Below are 24,158 nucleotides of genomic sequence, written 5' to 3'. Positions count from 1 at the left end.
TCACTCACCACCACAGAGAGGACCACAAACTTTAAAGAATACAAAAGGAAGGAACAGTGACATGTCTCCATAGTGGAAACAGCATTAGAGAACTGAAAATGAGGCCTTGTATAGAAGTGAGTTGCAGCACTTTTTAACATAGCCCAGTTACCATCTGGATACATCAGCTTTTTACATGCATGGATACATGCATCATGCACACAAATATGTGTATACACATGTGGGCCTACACACACTGTCATCAGCGTATGAGTCATCAGCCCAAATGTGCACATACGTGCTCTCTTATGCACACGAGCACATTTCAACAGGAAGTGGCATGTAGAGATCTCACTCACAAATACACTTAGTCATAGATAGCAGGAAAATACTCCAGTCTCTGTGAACTGTCATACAGACAAATGCATGATATCATACATTTTAATGGAACGGGCAGGCATGATCTCTAGCATGCAGATACGGAGTGTGACCCTTGAAAAAGATGACTATAGGAATGGGGGAGAAAAATCATGAAAAAAAGTTAGAAAGGAGGAAAAGGTCCTTCTGGCAAAGGGAGTGAGTGAAGGCAAAGAGATATGAAATAGCCTGACACAAGAATGCATGTGTATTATGCTAAGTGAAATAACAGGCGGAGAAAGACCAATACCATATGATTTCACTTATTTGTGGAATCTAAAAACTAAACAAAACAAAATGAACAAAAGAGCAGTAGACTCACAGACACTGAGAAGTGACTGATGGCCACCATGGGGGAGGTGTTGGAATGGAGTTGAAGGGGACAGGGAGAGGGATAACGGGGCACAAAGATTCTCAATCGTAATATAGATTGGTCATGGGGATGGTAGTATAGCATGGAGAATATGGCCAATGATTCTGTAACATCTTTGAATGTTGACAGGTAGTAACTGCACTAATGGGGGTGAGGATTTAATAATATGGGTAACTGCTGAGCCACTGTGTTGTATACTTGAAACCAATATAGACTGTATATCAACTATACTTCAATTTTAAAAAATGCATATATAGAATGATTATGATGACATTAAAAATCTATGTTCCTAAAAAATACTGGCATCAAGACACATTTCTAGCAGGAGTCTGGTTAAACAGATCAGGCTATATCCATATAACACAGCTAAATGTAATTTTAAAAATGATGTTTTAGAATTTGTATTAAATATGTTTATAAATGATAGGCTTATAAAACATGATATTAAAATTATACAATGTAGAATTCCAGTTCTGTAAGAAAATTACACTAGGAGAAAAGCCTGGAAGAAAATATAACAAACTGCCAACAGTGATGATCTCGGGGGAGTGGGATTATAGGTGACTTTTTTCTTTACACATTTCCAGATTGGTTCCCTTTTCAACAGTGACTAGGTAATTTTCCACTCAAAAAAAGCTTTAATGTAGACATCTAGGAGTCTAGAGACTCCAGGTTGGAAACTATAAGCATTCAATAGTTATGGTGATTCATTACTTAGTTCATGATTTACAGCCTTTATTCCTGGGACATTAAGTATTGCCACATATACAGCACTGTGGTAGGCCCTGCGGGGAGCAAACCGGGGACCAGACAAGCCCATTGTGCTTTGGCGCTTGTTCTGTGGGGGACTCAGCTAAACGGGGGTAGACCATAGCACTGGCCTTTTCAGGGGGTCACCCCTAGCAGTCAGCTGGAGTAAGCGCCCATGTGAAGGCCTGGGGTGTCTGGTTTACCTGAATTACATGTCATGCCCCCTCTGAACTCCAAGGGCGGGACTTGACTGCTGTGCTGGACCACAGTGGGTGGGACGGGAGGCGGGATGGCCCAGGAAAGAAGGTGAGGGACAGCAGGGGGCCGGGACCTTGGCAGATGCCGGGGTTAATGCTTGGGTGGTGACAGTAAAGGGAAGCCCTGAGGGTACTAGGGTGTGACACCCTCCTGTAGTCCTGCCTTAGAGCACCTCAGTGTGCAACTATATGGAGAGTGTCACACTCGACCTTGTGAGCCTTTATAAGCTTCTCTACGCCCTCCTGTCAGGACAGGAAACACCCTTTGCTTATCTTTGTAAACCTCCAGGGCCAAGCAGAAAACAGCCTGAATCAGTAAATTCTGGCTGAACTGAATTAGAATGTGGTAGACACCATATAATTCTGGTGTCAAAGTGTAAGAATAATTTATGTTATTCACCATGCCATTTTAGGCTTTACTGAGGACCATCTCATTTTAGGTGCTATGATTTAAAATACGGTTGAGCCAAATCCACACAGCCATGAGCCACACTAGGACAGAACAGGACCCTGTGCTTACACAGATGCGGAGGTACACCGTGTTTAGCATGTACAGGTGTTTAGCATGGACACAAACATGACCTCCTTAGGGAGAGCCGGGCGGCTTGATGGGATGGGGACTTCTAGGATGGGTTGGGAAGAGGCACGGCTGGATAGGGAAGTGGGGAGGACGAAGAGGGCAATATGGTCAGCCCAGTGACCATGGGAGTGAGTATTTCTGGCCATACTGGAGTCATTGCATCTCACCTCCTGGAGCCCCCCAAATTCTCCAGCAGAGGTTGTTTTCATTAGATATACCCTAATTAGAACCCATATTTGAGATGCTAGACACTCAGTGCTCCTCAGACTCCCAGCTCCCTGGAAGCACGAGCTCCACCGAGATGGCAGCAGGCACGCCGCAGCCCCGGGCAGGACGCACCTTGACAGGGAACTGCTGGGTGAGCTCGGGCACGTACGCGGCGCCGGCCTGCTTCTTGTGCAATGACACGACCACGAAGTACTCGAAGAGCTGCCTCTCCTGGTACTCGATGAGCTCCCGGTCCAGTGACGGGTACCTCGGTGCCTGCTTCAGGCGTGACTTCACGTTGACCAGGCGCTGGCTGTGAGCTGGGGGGACAGCGCACGCCTGAGAACGACTCACTGCCCAGCGTGCAACCTCGCAGGGTTGCAACAGGTTATGTAATTCCCACCTCAAAGTACTTTTCCTAATCCTAAAAAAAGTGTTCCCACATTTAACAAATTAGTACAAAAGTCTATTTGGGATTCTTGCCAAAGTTCTGGGAGGAGCCACACTGGATGGGCCGCCGCCAAGAGCCTGGAATGCGGGGACTCCGCTCCGCCGCGGATTTGCAGTCCGGACCTGGCGCGGGGCTGGAGGGCGGGAGTACTTGGCGTTCCTGCGACAGAGGGGGTGGGGACCCTGACTCCTCCCCTCACTCATTGCCTTCATCTTTCAGTTTGTGCGATGTGACAAAATCCAGACACAGAGCTTTCGGAGCTGGGAGCTTTGTAAACATCCCTCGTGACTCAACTGGCAGAGACCTGACTGACTCAAGCGCTCCCAGCACCTTCTCTCTGGCCACCATTCTATGCGTGGAAGCAGACTTGCCCCGTTCCAGAGGTGGGCCAGGAGCAGAGGGGCGTCAGGGGCGAGTAAGGCAGCGCCGCCGAAAGGACAGGTCCCCATCACCTCACTCGGCAGCCCTGGACTCTGGCTTTCTTTGGCTTCCCCCTGGAGACTGAGAAATTGCAGAAAACTCACTAAAACCGAGACCCAGATCGCTGAACTCAGATCCACAGGGACCAATTATTTGAGTGACTTCATCTGACAGATGAGGAACTAGCGGCCCTGAGAGCTTAAGTGATTTCCTCCAGCTCATACAGCAATTTTAACAGGAGCAGGGCAAGAGCCCAGGTCTCTGGTGTCCCAGGCCAGCAATACTGTTACCTTACACAGGTGTGACAAACACCTATGACGTACAGGAGGGTGTGGGAACAGAGGGTCAAGTGCACTTGCAGCGAAGCCACAGGCTCAGTGACTGAACAGGTGCATTCCGGCCTTGCTCAGCACTGACCCTCCCCTGAGCACCCTGCGGGTGCCCCATCCCCTCAGTCGCACCCTGTCCGACAAGCTCGGGCAGGGGCTCTGGCCCGTCCCTCACACTGGACAGGAGGCTGCCCGGCCACCTGCACGCGCCCTGCATGGCAACTGCTCTCCTCACCTTTCAGCTTCTCCTCGGTGTCACTGTCAGACTCACTGTTCTCATCTGTCACTAGATAAAAAACAAACAAAAACACCAGTATCAACAAAGGAAGAAAAGTTACAAATGTGAGTTTTCCTAATGTGGGAAATTTTTTACAGGTGGTTGCACAGACCCAAGATTTCTAGTTCACAGAGGCTCTTTTCTGTTTGTCCACTTAAATGTAATGGACAAACTATGTATTTGTCCAGCTAAATGTATTTCCAAATTAATTTGGCTCTAGTTCAGATGGCATCTATGTCAAATAATCCAGTGGAAGATACTGGCCCGTTTTCACATGCGAAGCAAAGAAAGTCGCTCCCCCAGTGGTCAGAGCGCGCAGCACTGGGCAGACGGATGGGTGGGCAGGGAAAGAGGACATGCCACCAGGCTGAGCTCCTGGAACAGTGGGACACATTTACAAAGCACCAACTTGGTCTCCTCCTTGGTGAGCCACCCCAGAACACCAGGAAATGGCTTCTAGGAAGGATCTGTTTTCAGATTCTTGGCAGGGGAGGGTGGGCCGGGGCCCTACCTTTTCCTGAGTTACTCTCCGTTGACTGGGACAGCCTCTTCACCCGTTTCTTTCCTCTCCGGGCCTCATAAATGGCATTGATTCGCAACACCAGCTGCCAGACAGAAGGAAAGGCAGTGTTAGTGCCTCCTGCCCACATGCAGCTGGGGCTCCTTGGTTGCCTGTTCTCTTCTAGGGTGATGGAGAGACAGGGAAAGCGGAGGGAGGGGACATTTCCCACCAGCCCACTGGTGACTTTCAATCATTGTTTTCTGCCAGACAGGAATGTGACAGTGGAGAACACTAAGGCTGCCTAACAGAGGCATGAGGCTCGCTGAGGAATGAGTGGGGCTGTCTAACCACACCATCGCATCCAGCTGAGACACAGAGGGCGCCGATTCCACTGGCTGATGGCATGACGGCTGCTGCCCTCCGGTACTGCCATGTCACTGTGGTTTGGGATGAGCTTTTGCCCCCAAAACAAGAAGAGCCAGCAATAAAAAAGCTCCTATCAGGGCCCCTTTCGTGGGAACCATGCCAAGTGTGAGCAGCTGAGTGGGAAGGGAGGAGGGATTACTGTGGGTTCTGGGTGCTGGCTTGGGGCCGCCTGAGTAGTGCCCCTCTGCAGGGGAACACTCGCTTCCGGCTCGCTGAGGCCTTGCATGGCCTCTCCTGGTACTGGAAGCCGAGTCATTCAGCAGACAGCCCTGCTTAGCAGCACCTTCCTCAGGCTGATCATAGCAGAAACCATCCGGTGATTGAAGCCCTGGGTCACTTCCCACCAGGCTTTACAGCACCATCCGAGCTTTCAGGAGTGGGGGCGTCCTGGGGTCCACCTGGTTGGGAGAAAGGGAAGTCTTCCCATGCATAATTGAGGCAAAGTAACCAGCGATTTTAAAGGGGAGCTGTGTCGGTTAAGATGCCTTGAAAAGTGTTCAACTCTTTTATGCACTGGAAAGAATAGGAGGGGGTAAACTGGGTGATGGGTACCCAGGTGGGTGCAGGAGGCGGCGGTTACTAGTTTGCCTTCTACTCCTCTCACCCACTCCCTGAAGTAGTCTGCTAGCTTCCTTCCACAACCTGGAGCACGGCCCACCTAGGAAGGAGGTAGCTTATTCCATGATCTCCTTGTCAGAGGCCAGGGCTCCATCCCTCCAACTCTGCAGACTCTTACTGCCGCTGCGTTGCCATACTTCAGACACCCGTGCCCCCTGGCTCCCGATGGGTGGCCCAGCCTGGCCGTGAGGCTCTGTGTGAATGCTTCATCCCTAGCAGTGTGCCGGCTTGGCCACTGTTTTGCCGTGAACTCGAATGAGGTCTCTGTCTTTACCCGCAGATCCCTGCTGTGTGGCAGGTTTTTATATTTGCTCTCGTGAACCAGCTCCTTCCTGGAGACCTCACAGCCCTGAAATGGCCATCTCTTCTCTTCTGCACACACTCTGGCCACTGGGATGTTCACGCCAACCCCAGTTCCCACAGAAGAAGACATGTATAAATGAGAGGCTAGCTAGTATTCACAATAGCCAAGAAGTAAGAACACCCAAATGTTGATTGATGGATAAATGGATAAACAAAAGGTGGTGTATGCAACCAGTGGAATATTATTTGGCCTTAAAAAGGGAGGAAATTCTTACACATGCTCTCACATGACTGAACCTTGAGGATATTACGCTAAGTGAAATAAGCCAGTCACAAAAGCACAAATATTATGTGAATCCACTTATGCGAGGTACCTGAAATAGGCAAATTCATAGTGACAAAAAGTAGGATGGATTGCCAGGGGCTGGAGGAAGGGGGAGTGGATAGTTAGTGTTTAATGGGGGCAGAATTTCAGTTTGAGGAAGTTGGATAAGCTCTGGAGAGGGATGGTGGTGACAGGCACACGACAATGTGAACGTACTGAATGCCACTAAACTGTACATTTAAAAATGGTGAAAATGCTAAGTTTTATGTTATGTATATTTTACCACAATTTAAATAATGTAAAAAAACAAATGAGTTGCTTGGTCAACTTGTTTTTTGGGAAGGAGGATATTTTTAAATCCATTCAAAATCTCCCCACAAAATATCCAAAAGTAACTGGAAAGAAGACAGCCACATATAGTTAACATCCTTCCACATATTCAAATACAACAAATGCTAGAATGTAGGCACCATGTAGGCAGGGACAGTACCCGAATGGGATGGAACAATGCCTGGCACACACAGTAGTTACTCAATAAATATTTGTTGATTATGAATTTGTTGAATGAATATTGAGCATCTCCTATGTGTACGGGATTTTGCTAGGAGCTGTGAGAAATAAGAAGATATACAGGCCTGGCACCCTTTCTCAGGCAGTTTATAAGCTAATAATGAGAACTAAGATGCATTCACAACTGTCATACAAGACAATCACAAGCCCTATGTGAGCGGCATAAACAATGAGACACGAGGTTTTCTCACTTGAAATCAGATCATGAAATAAGTGGAAGCAAATATGCTTCAATCTTTATTTCTTTTTACTCAAGAAAAATTTGTCCCAGGGAGCAAAACTTGAGACACGCTTTCATATAAATTGCATTTCAACAGGAGATATGTTTTGTCATTTTAAGTGTCTGCACTAGGATTGGCCTTTGAAGCTTGTTTTTCACTATAAATATTTTCACTATAAGCTCATTCAAAGCTCATTTGCCTGCTTTCTAATTCTGCCCACGTGGCTGCTAAGGAAACACAGGATTTCACACAAACTCCTGAAGTGTGCCCAGGGGAGGCAGGTGTCCGAGTGGCCAGAGGAGCCAGCTTCTCATTTTAAATGGACATCACAGTGCTTCACGAATCCTAAGGATATTACATGCTGTGCCATTAACTGCTCTGTTTCATTTGCCATCTTAATGAAGGTACAGTGTTGGGAGAAGATAGGGAAGGACTGTCTTTTTCACTGGGCCCTTCATTCCTCGCGGCGGAAGCAGGGAGAGGGCAAGGGAAGCACGCAGCCTGCCCGGAGGGCCTCTTACAGCAGAGGCAGCTTAAGGGCCAACCCATGGTCTGAGGAGCTGTGAGCAGACCGTGAAGTCCTTCTTGCTAGATAAATACACAAAAATGAGGGTTTGGGAGAGCCAGTGGTTTAAGGTTCCAAACTATGGAAGTCATGAATGTGCCCAGCAAAGAACCCTTGCCTTCAGGTAAAGGATTCAGAGCATTTTGAAAGAAAGGAACATAGGACCCAAGAATGGGGATAAGTCTAGGCTAAAATTAAGTAGCAAGTGAAACAGGATAAATGAGACTTCTAACAAACTATAGTCCTTGGTTTTCATTTAAAGCATATGTATGAAGAATTATGTTCCACATCTTCATGATGAAAGTTTTAGTAAGGTTTTACTGTAGTTGGTGTAGAAGGGACGGTAAAACATGCTGATTTTTCTCTTGGCTTGATTACACTTGTCAAAGCCTATTGATGATGCCCCTGTGTGCTAGTTAAGTGGTGGCAAAACTCACTTGAATTTCAGGCAAAATGAAGAGGAAATGGATGGCTGCACTTGCAAATTAAACATACATTAAGTGACAGCAATAGTTCAATCTTCCTTTCCACCTCTCATATTCTCTGTCCCTTAGTCTCAAAATACCTTTTTGATATTAGAAAGGGATGGTACAAGCATTGGGTGGGAGACAGAGGTTAAATGCTTATGAAGACATCGCACATCAAACAGAGTTATATCTGAGCTCTTTTAGCTGAACAGCTAATTTGTCTGATTATTCCTGTTTAATTTGCTAAAATAATGGTGAGTCTGTACACATGTTAACAGCCAGTTTTAATTATTCCACAATTGCGGACTTTTGCCATTGCAAATGCGTATGAACCATGCCAGAACAGGCAGAAGGGGAGGAAGGAAGTGGCTTGAGACCCCACACTCTGGGGTTCTCATGAGCAGCTATCATGACAGCACAGGACAGTGACTCTGGAAAGCAGCCAAAGGGAGACACAGGAGTGGCTCTGTGCCAGGCCCGAAGAGACAGGGACCCACATGGTAGTGGAGCTCATTCCACCGACGTCAGATAATCAACATGCAACATGAGCTGCCCCTGGGGCTGGGCAAGGCAGGACCAGGAGAGCAGTAGGGGACAAGGCCTGGCTCCTGCACCGGCCCCTCTGCCCTCCGTCAACAAGACAAAGCCAGACATCTTCTCCCCAGTCCTACTGCCCCACCTCCAGGCTGCAGGTCTTTGGTCTTTTCTCGACCACCTGACCCTCACTTCCCTTCCCCTTCAGAATGCACTGATGGTCCAGGTGACTTAGCCTCCCTTGAATAAGAATGTTGGGAGTGGGGTTGGTGCAGGTAAAACTATGGCTCAAGACACTGACTAACCAAACTGTGTCGGGGGGGACCAGCTGTGAAGATGTGCCTTGGCTGTTAGGCCAACGGGTCACTGAGAAATCTGATGAAACCTAGAGACAATCTCCTCCCTTTCCCCACCCCCCAAGCCCATCCACACAAAGTTTTACACAATTTCATGGGTTTGAAACCCCCTCAAGCCCATCCATGGACCAGAGTGAAGACTCCCTGATCTAAAAGTTCTTGTAGGAAACTGGAACCGGACCAACCAAAGAAAGCGTCGGACACGGCAGGGCTGGGCCTGAGCCAAAGGAGGCCTACCAGGCAGACACATTAGGATGCACTCCCAAGCCACAGGCACGGTCCATCTTCTGGGCTTTCAGAGCTGGGACAGAGGTTCTCGTGCCAAGTGCGGCCGCAGAGCACAGGCTCCATGTGCCGGCGCAGCAGGCGCTGACCGAGCCTGAGGAGCAGCGTGGGCCATGGAGCTCTACTGTTTGAGGCCATGAGGGAGGAGGACGTGGCCTTTTAGGCCGGGCACTGGAAACACAGTCTGGGATGTGAGCACAGTTAGGCTGGGAGGGGTGGCTAAGACGAAGGCTACAGGACCACAATCAGTGAGATGACAAAGGCCCAGGAGCCCGGCCTGCGGGCTTCAGCAGGTCCTCTAGCCTCTGATGAAATGCGTAGACGAGGGCTCAGTGATTCGCTCACTGCCCAGCCTCCTCTGCAGTCTTCCTTTATAGGGAAGGGGATGCGTATCTGCACACGCAGCTTGTTGCGAGCCTTACCTTGGGTATCTTTCTCTTCTTCCTGCCATTCTGTGGGTCTCCAAGGTTAAATAAAGTGTCATCAGGGCTGCTGGGGGTAGAGGGAGGGCTGATTTTGGAAGGGGACCCAGTTCCATCCCTACTCAGCTTCCTAGTGTCCAGCAGTTTGAAGTTCCTCCTCTCTGAATTTTGCCGGAAAAAAACAGGTTTGGACAATGGCTGTTGGGAGGGAAAGGAGACAAGAGAGTGAATAATAAACATAGGCTTAGAGGAGATACCTGGGGGTGCCGGTGACGGAGACCACGTGATGGTGAAGGGACGCTGCTCTGAGTTCCCGGGGAATGTGGAGTTTCTCTAGGCCAATAAATGCTCAGTACACATCTTAGGAGAATATTATGGAGAACTATGGAAAATCAGTCTGACACATGATGTAGATCTAATCCAGTTTCTCTTTTTGCATAAGTGGGAACTCACCTGGCTCAATCCCTTACCTTTACAACTGAGGTTTTCTGATAATCCAACACACACTGTGCTGGCAGGAACAAGGCCCAAGCCCGGCTTTGACCCTGCTGCTGGCAGTACGAGTGCCTCCTACACAAAGAATTTCACTTCTGTGGGCCTCAGTGTCTTGTTCAAAGAAAAAAATGGAGAAAAATTGCAACTATAAAACTCATTTTCTCATATATACAAATTAATGAGAACACGACCAACAATTCCAAAGAAAAATAGGCAAAGGAAGGGCAAGCTTATAGAAACATAAATTTAGTGATCCTCAGATACATAAAATGATTCTTAGCTTCAGGTATAAGAAAATTAAAATTCTATTTAAAAAACATTTTTCTCCAAAGATTAGCAATGATAAAAATATGTGATATCTCACTCTGTTAGTGAAAGGGAGGAAAAACAGTCACTTTCTCACTGCATGCCCTGTTGGTGGGACTGGAAATGGGTACAACTCCATGAAAGGCAATCTAGCAGTATCAACAAAATGACAGACATGTATTCCCTTTCACACAGCAATTCCACCTCTAGGAATTTACCCTACTGATATGCTTGTGCAAACCTATAGTGCACAAGGGAAGTTATATTGGGCAAAGTATATTGTACACTGTGCCACGGCTTGTAAACACAAAATGTTGGAACTATTCACTAAGGAATATTAATGCCATTTTGACTACATCTTTTCTAAAGATATTTCCAGGATGCACATTTTATGACCATAATTAGAGTTGCAAGTTTCTTTTTAAGACATTAATTTTTAGGTGAGATACTATAGGTAAGGCACCTAGCATTGTATGTCTACTATACTTCAATCAAAAAATTTTTTTCTAAGCACCTGGCAGAGTGCCCGATTTACAATAGGCATTCAATGTAAATTTTCTCTTTCTTCCTCTTAAGATACTGACATTTTTTCATACTTTAATGTGCTAACTACATTTTTCTTTTAATACACTGTTTATGTTCTTTGCCTGTTTATCTTTTAGGATCCTAGTGTTTTTCCTATTAATTTGGATGAACTCTCCACACAGATGTGAACTATTTACCAGTATGCTACAAGTATGTTTTCCCCATGTGGTTTGTTTGTACTTTTATTTCAGTTATGTAGAATTTTTCACATAACATTTTTTATATATAAAAACCTGCTCTTTTGTGATCGATTTTATCTCTTCATTTGCCTAGAAAATCTATGTCTTTTTAGAGATATAGTACATATTGAATTCCATTTTCTTTTGGATTTTATTAGTTTATTTTGAACATATTTTATACATTAATTCATCATTAATTTTATTGTATGTTAGCCTAAATCAATTTTTTTCACAAGCTGACTTAGCCCTATTTCATTTAATAAATAAGCCTTTCTTTCTGTGTCAATTTATAAGGCCACATTTATCATATCTTAAACTCACAGAATATTTTGTTCCATTGATTTCTCCGTTCTTGCTTAGTTCTGTTAAGCAGAAACAGGTATGAGCGGAATGAAAAGAAGGTGGAGCCCGCCAAGAACTCAGGGAGCTAATCAGATAAAGCCAGAGAGCCAGAGAACTCATAGAATTAATGTGCTTTTGCAATATGAGTTCATTCCAATGCTCTGAACCCGAGCGGATGTTGAGACTTGCTCTAGCTAATGCAGGCGAGACGGAGCTGAGGCGTGAGACAACCATCACGATTACCTTTTCCTGCCTATGATGAAAAATGCTGAAACATAAACAGCAGAGTAAGAAGAGGAGGGACTCCATCTGAAGGCTAAGATTCCATTTTAAAAGCAGAGAGTTGAGAAGTTAGATTCCTAACATATTCTTTGGTAATCAGCCAACGGACTTATCTTTAAGGCAAGGCAAGCGGCTTAACTGATGTGTTCCCAGCGCTTAAGAGAAGCCACTGTCCTGGAAAGGAACAAGAAGTTCATTCTATGGAATTACCTAGAGGACTAGCTATAGATAATGACCTATTGTCTCTCACCAGAGATAGACATCATAAGACCGCCAGACAAACCTGTGCCCCCTGACCCTTTACCTTTATCCCCTTCTTGAAAGCCTTAAAAGACAAAATCCCAAGCCCTTAAGTGCTCTCTTCCTCCCTGACATTGCCTCACTCGCCTTTGTTCGAGAATGTCACTCTCTCCTACTCCAGATAAGCAGGGAGGGGCTTCTGAGAGCTCGGATTTGGTCTTGCAAGTTCCCTTCGACTAGGTGACCCAGATGGAGCAGCTGCTATTCTGTCATGCTCCTTATAGCCTGCCTAAAAATCTTTTCTTTGCCTTTAGGAAGTTCTCAGAACATAATCGCACTCCCTTCAGTGCTCTGTGGCCCCCCCCAGCTCCTGGGGTGGCAGGGGCTTAGTTCCCACACTGTGCAGATTCAAGCAGACCCTAAATTCTAGGTGACACTGGTTTTAAGAACTAGTAAGATATGATGCCCAATGCCAAGCAGCAGTTTGGTGAGCTTCCCTTTCTTCCGTTTTTCCTTCCTCTCTGCCTTTGTCTCCCTTACTGCAGCCTGCTACCCCCTTAGGGTGCATTCAAATAAAACCTTAACTCTGCTTCACTATTTTGTCTCTGCCCTTCAATTCTTTGTGGCAGTGGAGACAAGAACTGAAGAGAACAAATTCAACCCCCCAACAGTTTCAAATAACAATGTAACAATAACTCCAGAACCTTTTCTTTTTAAAGATTTCCAGGAATAAAGACTCCTGGCCTTCCCAAGCAGCCTGCTCCAGTGTTTCACTGTGAGGCTATAGGCAGCAATTAATTGCTTAGCACCACAAGCCCTGAGTAGAAGCCAGTGTAGTTTGCTCACTATGTGCATCTTAATAATGAAACTGGCACAAGAAGAAATAATAATGATAAGTCTTAAAGACCAAATTCCATCTGCAGTGAAATCCAAGGAAACGGCCCCAATTCTTTCAGTGCATTGACATCTCATACCAAATGGATGGCAAGAAGCAGGTTTTCTGTTTTCATTAGAGATTTAGATTGTGATAGTGATTGTTCAAAGATATGACCTATGAAAAGGTCTGAGAAGAAAAAGCCAGAAAGGAAATCAGAACGTGGCACACCACTTTCTGAGGGTGTCAAGAGGCCGGATGGAGGCTGTGTGTGGGCTGCATCTCTCGGTGGTCCTGCTGCTAGACAAAGCGGCCCAGTGTGTCCCGGAGCACTCAAAGTAAGCCAGCAAATGTCCAGGCAGCTCTCACAAGGGGGTGGAGTTTCAGTAGCTCTTTAACTGATAAGAAGAGGATTTAGCCAGCTCAGGGGGAGAGAATTATCAAGCATACAGCACAGTCTGAGACTAGGCAAAGAGGTGAGGAAGAGTAAAGGAGACTGAAGAGACTGTTCTTGGCTTAGAGCGAGGGAAGTGAAGCAGATGGAAGAGGAGATGATACCAGTGGAGGCACGGAATCGTCTGTGGAAGTGAGGGAATGAGTTCTGGATTCACAATGGACTCAACAATAAGTATCCAAGAGGGAAAAGCAGACATGGATCCTCTGTTGAAACCTCTTGAGTTATTTCAGATCACAGAGTATAATAGGTCTTGGCCAAGGGGCATCCTGGCGAGGAGAAGGGGCGCAAGGAAGCTGCGAGCTTCCCAGGGTGGGGGAACCAACGTGGAAGCAAGCCAGGTTCATACATTCTTCCTGGTGGTGAATGGTGGCTAATGGCTTAACCCCTCTTCCTGTCCTCTACTGTCCCTGTTTTATTACCTCAGGAGGCACTGATGACACAAGACTAAAAGAGTCCTATATCTTCCTTACCTATGTCAACCTCATTCTTATTCTGTTTTACATAGGCCTTTCCCAAGAAGCACTCAGATGTCGTTTGCCACAAACATACACATTTGTTCATATATGCCCAGAGGTACATAGATGTACATGAATACACAGCCACTCTCCTAAATATAAATACATAGAAATACAGTTGACTCTTTAACAACATGGGTTTGAACTCTGTGGGGCTACATATGTGTAGATTTTTTTGAATAAACATACTGGAACTTTTTTTTGGAGATTTTGGACAATTTGAAAAACATTTTTTTCTCTAGCTTACTTTATTGTAAGAATATAGTATATATATATATATAACATATGAAATATGTGTTCCCTATTTATATTATTGGTAGGCTTCCAGTGAAGAGTAGGCTATTAGTAATTAAGTTTTGAGAAAGTCAATTTACACGTGGATTTTTGATGGCGAGAGGGTGGGGTATATTTGGTGTCTCTTACCCCTATGTGTTCAAGGGCCAGCTGTACACAGGAAGGCATACATGCACATTCCAAAAATTGGGACATATACTAATGTAATTAATGACATTATATTAAAATGCAGGCAATAAAAATGGTTTTTAAAAAGAAATTAATGACAATGGGGAATACTTATGATAAAAGAGCAAAAGTATACATTTAATAATATCTAAAATCTTTTTATACACACACATGTTCACACACACACACACAGTGAGGCAGTCTGGGAGGAAATAAACCAAAGTGGTTAACAGTGGTTATCTCTGGGTGTTGGGATTATATGCAATTTTTAAGAAGACTTTAAAACACAGGTGTGCGTATACACATATGTATATATGTATATAATACACATAACAATCTATTATAGAAAAAACATAGGTGAACATAAAAAAAATGAAATCCCCAATTATGGATGAATTTTATTTTCTTCATTATACTTCATGGTATTTAAAATTTTTTTAGGATGAAATGTTCTTAGACAATAAACTTATTTTTAAAAACGACACCTGTTGGAAAGCATAATTCTATATATTTAGCAAACACATATAAATAGCATTTACATTGCAGGCACTAGTATAAGTGGTTTATAAGAATTAATTTGATTAATCTTCATAAAACTCCCCATAGGAGTGAACTATTATCATTCCTATCTTATCAAGGGATAAACTGATGCAAATCACTTGCCCAGGGTCATGCAGTCAGCAAGAGGTCTAGGCAAGTTCTGAATGGGGGCAGTCAGGTTCTAGACCCTGCACACTTGACTGGATACTGCCTCTCCACAGCTATGGCCAAGTGGTATAGGATCTGTGGTATATGTATAGGTGGGTAGGCTATCCAGGCAACCAGAGAATGCTAGTTAGTGATGTTTTTTTTTCGTTTATGTGTCAATAATAAAAAACAGTATCTCATGTGAGCCTAGATTTCCTTTATTATAAAAATGAGCTCCTACTATATTCACTGTGCTGTTCTAGGTATGGGAATGGTGGGTACCACCCACCAAGAAAACGGCCCCCTCTCAGGAGCTTGCCTTGTGTTTGTAAACACTAGCACCTGCCCTCAGCTGCACACTGTCTGCTCCTTTCTAAGGAAAGTCTGTTCAACTGACCCTCACCTCTCTACCAGGAGCAGGCATGATCTGATTAAAGAAAAATCCCCAAACATGTCTTAGGACCTTTCTGCGGCTAGGAGAGGAGTTCACCACAGAGGGACTGCTTCAGGAGGTTCTAAGGTCCCAGACACAGCACAGATGTGGCAGATGCTCCATGAATACTTGATGAGCTAAATGGAGGAAGTGGAGAAACCTGCAGCCGTCCCCCGAGAACGGGGACACAAAGCAGACATGCAGATGTGGGGAGCAGAGGAATGAGTGTGGACAGAGTCGTGCTGATGACCTGCAAAGGCCCACAACAGCCTGCAAGGATCAGTGCAATCAGCCATGTGCACTGGATTACTTTCCTGCAGGTCAGCTGCTCCTGGGCTTCAAGTTCACGGTTACCTACTGTGTTTAGCTGCTTTGGTGACAGAGGACCTCAGGTTTCTTTAGCCCAGCAGAAAGGGAAGAAAACGGCTATTAAGCCTTTGTTTTCTGGTATTAGGGAGGAGCAACCGGCTCTGATGGCAGAGCTCTTCGGGTAGACATTTGTGTCCTGAAGAGGCAAGTCGGTCACTCCCTGCAGGAAGTGGAGAGCCGGGGAGAATGCAAAGGGCAGCCTGTGTGAGACAGCCTTTCTGCTGAGCCAGGCTCATCCACTCTGGGAAACGAAGGATTTCCTGGACGTCGAAGACACCCATAGCCAATGAAAACACATTTCAAAGGCAAGTGGAAATGCTGCTTTTTGGTTTTCCTGCCTATTCATGATGACACTCTTCCATAGGAGGAGAAAAACAGCAGTTAAGTGGCTTTGGCAAGAATTGGTAGCAATTGATTTGGTTTGGTAAGACCCACCTTTCCTAACATTTTCTTCCAGAGGACTGACTGGTGGCAGAAAGATTACTTTTGTGACCATCAAGCACAAAAGGCATGCTGCCTGTGCAGACACCCCCACCCGCCAGCAAATAGTGGCCACGTGAATGGGAGCCCAGGGAGGGTGACGGCTTCCTTTCTTAGGCTGGAAGCATTCTTTCAATGGGATTAAAACTGACACTTGCAGCCCGGATTTGGCCTTCCTTAATCAATGTCTTCAATGTCTATAACTACTTACAGGAAACACAAAGAAACAGAATACATACTTTCTGACCTTGAGGAATTTACAATCTAGTTGGAGAGATGTTTTTAAGATAGATGACTTAAATCAGAATTCAAATCATCAAAGTAAGAGATGTCATAAAACAGTATATATAATTTGGTGTGAAGTGAATACTTTAGCCTACTGAGTATTATAGGTAAGCAGAGGGAAAGAAGTCCCAGGGGCTAGGATGGCCTGGAAGCTTCCTGAAGGAGGCATGATTAAGCTGAGCCTTAAAGTAGCGGGAGAGAAAGGTCCAGGCAAGAGCCAAGCGCAGAGGTGTAAATGACCTAACACAGGAGTGGACAAATCATGGCCTGTGGGCCACAACTGGCCCACCACCTGTCTTTAAACAGGCCATGAGCTAAGAATAGTTTTTATATTTTTTAATAGCTGAAAAAAGTAAGTAATATTTCATGACACATGAAAATAACATAAAATTCAAATTTCAGTGTCCATAAATGAAGTTTTATGGAAACACAGCCACACTCATTTATTTGCATATTGTCTATGGCCTCTTTGCACTAAAAGGCCAGTGCTGAAGAATTACAACAGAGATTACATTTTTACTCTGTAGCCCTTTAGAGGAAAGGCCTATCCTGGGCCTATAATACCAGAGGGGCAGCTAGTGGGCTCTCACTGAGGGGAGCTTTGGTCTGTAGGAAATTAGGTAATGATAGTGCCCGGGGATCCATTATAAAGGACATTTAACGCCAAGCTAAGGAATATGGGTTCAGTCCTATAGGCAATGGGTTGAAATTATCGTGTACATGAATATGGTTAGAGTACCTATATGTACATATACAAAATTACAAAAGGTTCAAAAGAAAATTCTGTAAATAGTATCAGTCTTCGACCTTGACCTCCAGGTACTCACACTCAGACATCTCCACAGAGGAAGCTGGGGACCCACTTCCTCATTTCCTTAACAGAGATATTCTTCCATGTGTACCAATACCTGTGAGTTTACATATTCCTTCATTAAAAAACCCACAAATGGTGGTATACTAAAAAAATACTGTTTCTGTACCATGCCTTTCAGTCTAGTATTTTGGAGGTTTTTTTTACATCAGGTCATTCTTCTTCGTGGGTGTATAATATGAATGTGCTATCTTATTTACCCAGTTTGGGGAGACTCCTGACCCAGAAGCTAAAATGATGTATTAGGAAGCTTTGTGGAACAGAGGGGTTCCAGGAGAACTAGAGCAGGATGAGCAGGCAGGCAGCGATGCAAATCCAGGAGGCTGGCAGTGCGCATGGCCTGGCATTCCAGGGTCCCCCAGAATTCCAGGCTGCTCACGGCCACAGTGCTGGGGACCCACCTCTCCCCACCAGTCCCTGGGGGGCTCCTACCTTGGTGGGTGTGTCAGGGATGGAAGAGGTGGGCGAACCAGGGAAGCTCAAGACACACTTCTTCCCCAGGCAGCGACCGTGTAACTCAACGTCCTCATAAGGGTTTTCCTTCACTGGTGGGTCTGTAGCCAAAGGCAGCAGGTCAGGAACTGGGAACCTGAGGAAGTTTCCCTATTTGCCCCCTGCCCCACGTCGGCCTCTCCGTGTGGGGATGTCTGACGCTTTGCTGTCCGCTCATTCCCTTCCTCTTGGTAACAGACCCTGATTTCTATGGGGGTAACGTCCCGTCTCCCCATTCTCAAATGTGAGATTAACTCCACTCCCAGTTTTAGAGTTTAGCCAATTTGAGTACCTTGAATCCCTGCCTTAGTATTTAGATCTGGGGAGCGTTCTTATCCCAAGCTTCCGCTGCCCACTACACGCCATTCCTGGGCTCTGAAGGTGAACAAGGGACCTAAACCAGCCCCGTGAGAGCGAACCTTAGGATTTTGGCTGGGACCTGCAGGGCACAGGCTTTCCTTCCCCCCATGGAAGGTGTGGATTCCAGGGAGCTGACGGCAACCATCAGGGGATCCTGGGAACCCTGCTGAGAATGGGCCTAATCTGAGAGCTAAGAAACATGGGAGAAAAAGCCAGTTCTGGTCACATGAGCAACCAACACCCTTTGTTGTTTCAGCTGGGGTTTCTGTTCCTTGTGCCTGAAAGGTACACACCACTAGGAGTCCAGATCTCATTCCCACTTTGGATGTGGGAAGCCCCCTGCTTTGGCAGGAGCCTCTCCAGCAGCTTAGACGCTGCCGTTCAAATAATTTGTGGTCAAGTCGTAGCTCAGCTAAGTACATGCCCTTCTGCAAGTCTTGGGTTTCCTCCTAGTATGGAGTGTTTTCTGTACGGCTGATCACGTGAATGTGTATGTGCCCTATCTGCCCCTTGCACGTGGTCACATGTGGATTTCTCCCCTCACTGCAACTCCCAGCCCCACCAAGCAGCTGCAGGCCTGAGCTCACACCTCACTGAAACTGGGATATTCCCGGAAGATGACTTAACTCTCCGGGTTTGAATGCAAACTCTGAATCTGAGCCTTACTTTGGAATCTGAACACATTCCTTTGAGCAAGGTCAAAGTTACTTTTTGAACAGCAGACATTCACTTTGGTCTGAGTTTGGACGCCCTGTTACTACCATACTCCTACAGTTTCAGAAAGAGGATGGTGGTCTTTAGTTCCTTTATCTAGTAAGCCCTACAATTTACTGAGCACCTGTGATAAGCCAGGCGCTCTACATACTATTTCCTCCAGTCCCCAAACAATCCTGCAAGGTAGCTACCATCATCCTCATACAGAAAAGAGGACATGAGTTCGGAGAAGGTAGTCACCAGCTCAGTGTCCTACCGCGAATCAGCAGCAGAGCCAAGCTTCTGTCATGGATATTGAGCCTCCAGGTCTCAAGTGTTTCCGGTCACATCCTGCAGCTCTGTGCCTTCATCGCCAGGCTTTGCTCTCCCCTCCAGCCCGATTTTCTCTCCCAGATCCCTCTGCCACCTGCTCTCTCCTTCACTGGAGGACATGTATGTCTTCGAGTGAGTGAGTGTGTGTGTGTTTCAGGCAGCCAGCCCCACGTCCCCTCTCCCCTTTCTCCCAGACAGACTTATACCCACACACTCCGGCCTCTTACCTAGAATGTCTTCATAGACGTTTTCCTCCGATAAAGTGCGTGTGAGCCCCAACTTCGTCTGCGCGTACCAGTCCACCCTGCTGTTCTCAGAGGAAGACTGCAGTAGGTCTTCAAACTCATAGGACTTTCTGGTTTGTACAAGATGGAAGGTAAAAAAACAAGAACTTGAATCAAATTAGGCTAGTTCAAAGAATATATACCCCCAATTTTTTCCTTGCAAAAATTTCTCTTACTGAAATCAACTCTTTTTTTGTAACAGGTGTGATGATCCTCAATAAGAGATACAGCTTTTACTTGAAAGAATGTTGATGCTATCAGGCCAAGTAGAGCTAGTAAAGCATATCTATAAAATACAATCCCACCTTTGTAAGCAAGCATATATATAGAAAATAAAAAGGGAAGGCAGTGAAACATATAGCTGCGTTCTCAGGACTGAGGAATGGCTCATGGTTTCTCTTCACTTTTGCTTTGCTAGACTTTTCAAATGTTTCATAATGTGTACAGCACACACATTAATAATTCAAAAGGAGCACTGAGGGATTGGCCAGTTCCGTGGGGACCGGAGGCCTGGGCACCTCCCCGTTCCTCTCAGTCAGGTGGTTACTCTCGGAGCGGAGCTGGAGGCCAGCTGAGGTGCCCTCAGGATCTGTGCCATGGGGCTGGGCTCTGTCTGCGGCTTGGCTCACTCCGTGGCTTTCTGTCACCCTCACCCCACCCTACATCCACCAGCCCCGTTCTGCTGGTGTTGATCCCAATGCAAAATCCACGCCCTTCTCCAACTGTCACACACACACAGCTGCTCACCTTGAATTTTTGTGATTTTGGTAAGATAACCGGACCTTTGGGAGGTCATGAGGTGGGTCATACTGTGCAACATACAGAACATCAGCCCCCTCACAATAAACCCGCCCCCTTTGCGTCTCTGTCCCTGTCTTTTTCTAAAGGGGCCGCAATTCCCACAGCAGGAGCCGAGCAGCCCTGCCCCTCAGGCTCTGGAGGCGCACCTTCCAAGCCGGCAGATTTGTCAGGAATTCCTGCCAAGCACACTTGAGGCTTCTGTGAGTGGGATTTAGGTGAGCGTGGGTCCATCCGCACTGAACAGGGCACATCCGGCGGCCTTGGTCCTGACGCTTCGCGCCTCCTCGTGCAGGATGGTCGCAACCCTCCCATTGCTCAGGAAGCCGCAATCCTCACCCATACTTCCCCTCCTCTCCCTCCGGCCCCCAGGATTAAGGATCAAACAAGACACTCTAGGGTTCACCAAAACTCAATACCGACCCCGGCTCCTTCACTCACAAGTCTTTTAACCTTAGATGAACCACTTAACTGGGCTGAAACTCATTGTCCTGTTTTGTAAAATCATGATTACCTCAGATTGTCCAAAGAATGGAAAAGATAATGTCTGTATAGTCCTTAGTACCTAACAAGCAGTCAACAAATGTCAGCCATTACTATTACTGCTGCTGTGCTATTATTTATGTAGCAAATATTTTATGTTGAACCTTTACTAAGGGGAGGCACTGTGCTCAGTTCAGGAAATAAGGAGTAACTAAACCAGTTATGGTGCCCACCTCAAATAACTCATACTCCAGGGTGGGGGACAGGTGTTCAGCCAGGGCACGCACAGATAAATGCAATTATAACTGTGTTACATCCAATGATGGAAAAGAACAGGCTGCCGCAAGGGAGAATGCCAAAGAGGACTCAACTTAGGTTGGGGGGTGAGCCAGGGAAGGCCTCGCCAAGAAAGTCACCCATTAAAGCTGAGACCTGACATTTCATCCTGAGACCAGGATGAAAACACCTGAGCGCAGGGAAGAGCATTCCAAGGTGGAAGGGTATGTGAGGGACCTGCAGCCACAAAGAACTTGGTGCATCTGTGGAAAGGACAGACAGACATTCAGCGAGGCTGAACTGCAGGGAACAAGGGTGGTGAGTGCTGTGCAGGGCAGTGGTGGAACCAGGCAGAGGACACTGGCCTGCTCTCCAAGCTTTGGGGATTTCTTGCCTTTAAATCTTTCTCTCTGCACCAGCCCCTTTCCCTCTTTCTTTAATCAAGCACAGGATTCCTCTATTTTGAAAACCTTTCATTTGAAGCAACAACCCTTGTGGTTCTGTTATTTCTTATCTTCCTTGCCAACATTTTAAAACTGGGGGGCAGGGTAGAGCAGAGACTATTCTGACTGTCCATTAGTCCACCTGAGTTCTCCAGGTTTTCTTTCCTCCATCTTCTCAACCTGGTGTCTGCATGCATCCCTTTTCTGAAACTGTCCCCTAAAGGTCACTAGTGAGTTTCTGATAAAACCTATCCACTTTCTTGGTCCTTTCTTTACATGACACCACTGTTTCTATGGTGTCAGACAACAGCCCTCCCAGTGTAATCGGAGGGCCAGGGCAGGCAAGCTGATGAGGCCAGTGCAGAAACTGAGAGCAGGCGTTTACAAACAGTTAAAGCAAGGGGACAGAATACATTTAAAAAGAAACAAACTGTGGCTTGTATACTGTCTTTTCTCATTTCATTTCTCTGGTAATTCCTCCTACTATATTTGACAAAAGTTTTTTTTGTTTTTTTTTTTTTTGCAAGAGATTGGAAACACCTGCACACAGGCCCTCCTGGTGGTGTGAGGAGCCTGGTGCCAGGTGGCCCTAACTGGATCCCTTCAGACAGCCCCTCCTGGGCCTTCGCTGGCAGCTTCCTTCCCTTTTGATTCCTTTTTCTGGGCTATAGGCATTTCCCAAGCCCAGAAATTTTCCCAAAGTGTATGGGCTCTAAACTTTAATATGTCCACAACTGAGTTCATCACCCCTTATCTCCACCCCACGCCCCTTGCTTTATGAACTTGGCACTCTGGGCAGGAGCACAAAGGGCTGAACCAACAGCTTCCAGGCTGGGCCTCTATGGCCTTAAGTCAAACTATGAGGCTGAAAGTCAATCATGATCCCAGGTGCCTGACTTACTGACAGAAGCTCATGCCTAAGAGAAGGGCCTACCAATCCATGAGCCCTCTCCGCCTCCTCTTGAGGTGTCCACCCAGGGGAGGAAGGACTGAGCTTCAGAGCCTGCAGGAGATGGGGTCTGAAGGGTGGGAAGCGGGTCTGTGCTGCTTTCTCCAGGATGGAAACGGCTGTGCTGTGAGCCCACCCTGGGCATTTCCTAGTCCAGGTTGCCATTAGCCAGGCAGCTGCTTGGGGACTAAGGTGAGTGGTCTGTGGCCCAGAGCAGCGTGAAGTTACTGGCCTGGCATGGGCCATGACTCCTTGTGCCCCCTGGCAAGCTAGCCAGATTCCATTAGCTAGAGTCCTCAGTATGCACACCACCTAGATTTCACTGGAAGGACACAAACTGTCCAAAGAGACTGCTGAATCCTCCATTCAACATTCGCTGAGTACTGACTAAGTGCTTGTGAGACAGGGCAGGGATGTGGGACAAACATCATGATTAACTTTTCCTGCCTATGATGAAAAATGCCAAGACATAAACAGTAATAGTAAGAACAGGAGGGACTCCATTTTAAGGCTAAGATTCCATCTTAAAAACCAGGGAGTTAGGAGGTAAGATTCCTAACACATTCTTTGGTAACACACCAACCGACTATCTTAGGGCAGGGCAAGCAATCCTAACTGATATGTTCCCAGTGCTTGAGAGTAACTGCCATCTTGGAGAAGAATGGGATCAAGAAATTCCTTGTGTTAAGTTTATCTTACAGAGTATCTAGAGGACTGACTGTGGATGGTGACATAATGTCTCTCACTGGAGAGACATCATGAGACCACATGTGAAGCTTATGCTCCCCCTCTCCGCTCTTTGCCCCATTCTTGAAAGCCTTAAAAGACAGAATCCTAAGCCTTGGAGCACACCTCCTCTCTAAAGCTGACGGCACTCCCATGTTTTTCAGTGGGTACTTTTTGCCTTAAAAAAATATTTCTCACTGTTCAACTTACTGTGTTTTGTCTCTGTGCTCTTCCAGTGGTAAGTGTCTTTGTTACTTTGCTATTTCATTCTGTTTTCTAGACGTAAGCACAAGTCGTCTCTGTTCTACTTCAGACAAGTGGGGAAGGGCTACTAAGAGCTCTGATCTGGCTTGCAAGTTCCCGTCACCTGGGCGGCCAGGACAGGACTGCAGCCCTGAGACCGTGCTCTTTAGCGGCCTGCCCGAAAACCTCCTTTCTTTGCTTCGGGAGGTTCTCAGAACATAATCTCCCTCCCTCCAGTGCTCTGTGGCTCCCCCAAATCCTGGGGTGGTGGGGGCTTAGTCCCGACACTATGCAGATTCAAGCGGACACCGGATGGCAGGTGACCCGGGCTGTAGGAGTTGGCGAGGATTTGCCCAGTGCTGAGCAGAAGTTCAAAGGGCTTCCCCTTCCTCCCTGTGTTCTTCCTTGCTCTCTGCTGCCTGCGCACCTGCTGACATTTGCTTCTACTCTTGCTTTCATGAATTCCTTCCTTACCTACACTTGTCTGACCTGTTCGAGAATTCTTTCTCATTCAGAGTCAAGAACCCTCCCTGGTCCAGGCTGAAGTTTCACCCAGTGCGCAGGGAGAGCCCTCCCCAGACA

At 46.4% G+C, this 24,158-nt stretch overlaps 1 protein-coding gene across 6 annotated transcripts in view; it reads right to left on the bottom strand.

Annotated features, from left to right (window-relative positions):
- Positions 1-24,158, bottom strand: part of DENND2A (DENN domain containing 2A) — an 88,314-nt gene that overhangs the window by 28,627 nt on the left and 35,529 nt on the right. For all 6 annotated transcript variants that reach the window (XR_005054844.2, XM_073238325.1, XM_073238326.1 and 3 more), the window contains 6 exons: positions 19,602-19,729; positions 17,929-18,050; positions 9,635-9,832; positions 4,552-4,645; positions 3,999-4,049; positions 2,696-2,883 (listed from right to left, as the gene is read on the bottom strand). Coding sequence is in view for 5 of the 6 variants with exons in the window: in XM_073238325.1 (XP_073094426.1) it covers positions 2,696-2,883; positions 3,999-4,049; positions 4,552-4,645; positions 9,635-9,832; positions 17,929-18,050; positions 19,602-19,729 (781 nt within the window). In the remaining variant the exon portion in view is untranslated. The remainder of the gene's footprint in view (positions 1-2,695; positions 2,884-3,998; positions 4,050-4,551; positions 4,646-9,634; positions 9,833-17,928; positions 18,051-19,601; positions 19,730-24,158) is intronic.

This window comes from Manis javanica, chromosome 6 (genome assembly GCF_040802235.1).
Source record: "Manis javanica isolate MJ-LG chromosome 6, MJ_LKY, whole genome shotgun sequence".
Taxonomy (NCBI): Eukaryota; Metazoa; Chordata; class Mammalia; order Pholidota; family Manidae; genus Manis; species Manis javanica.
This window is presented reverse-complemented; position numbering and strand designations above follow the sequence as displayed.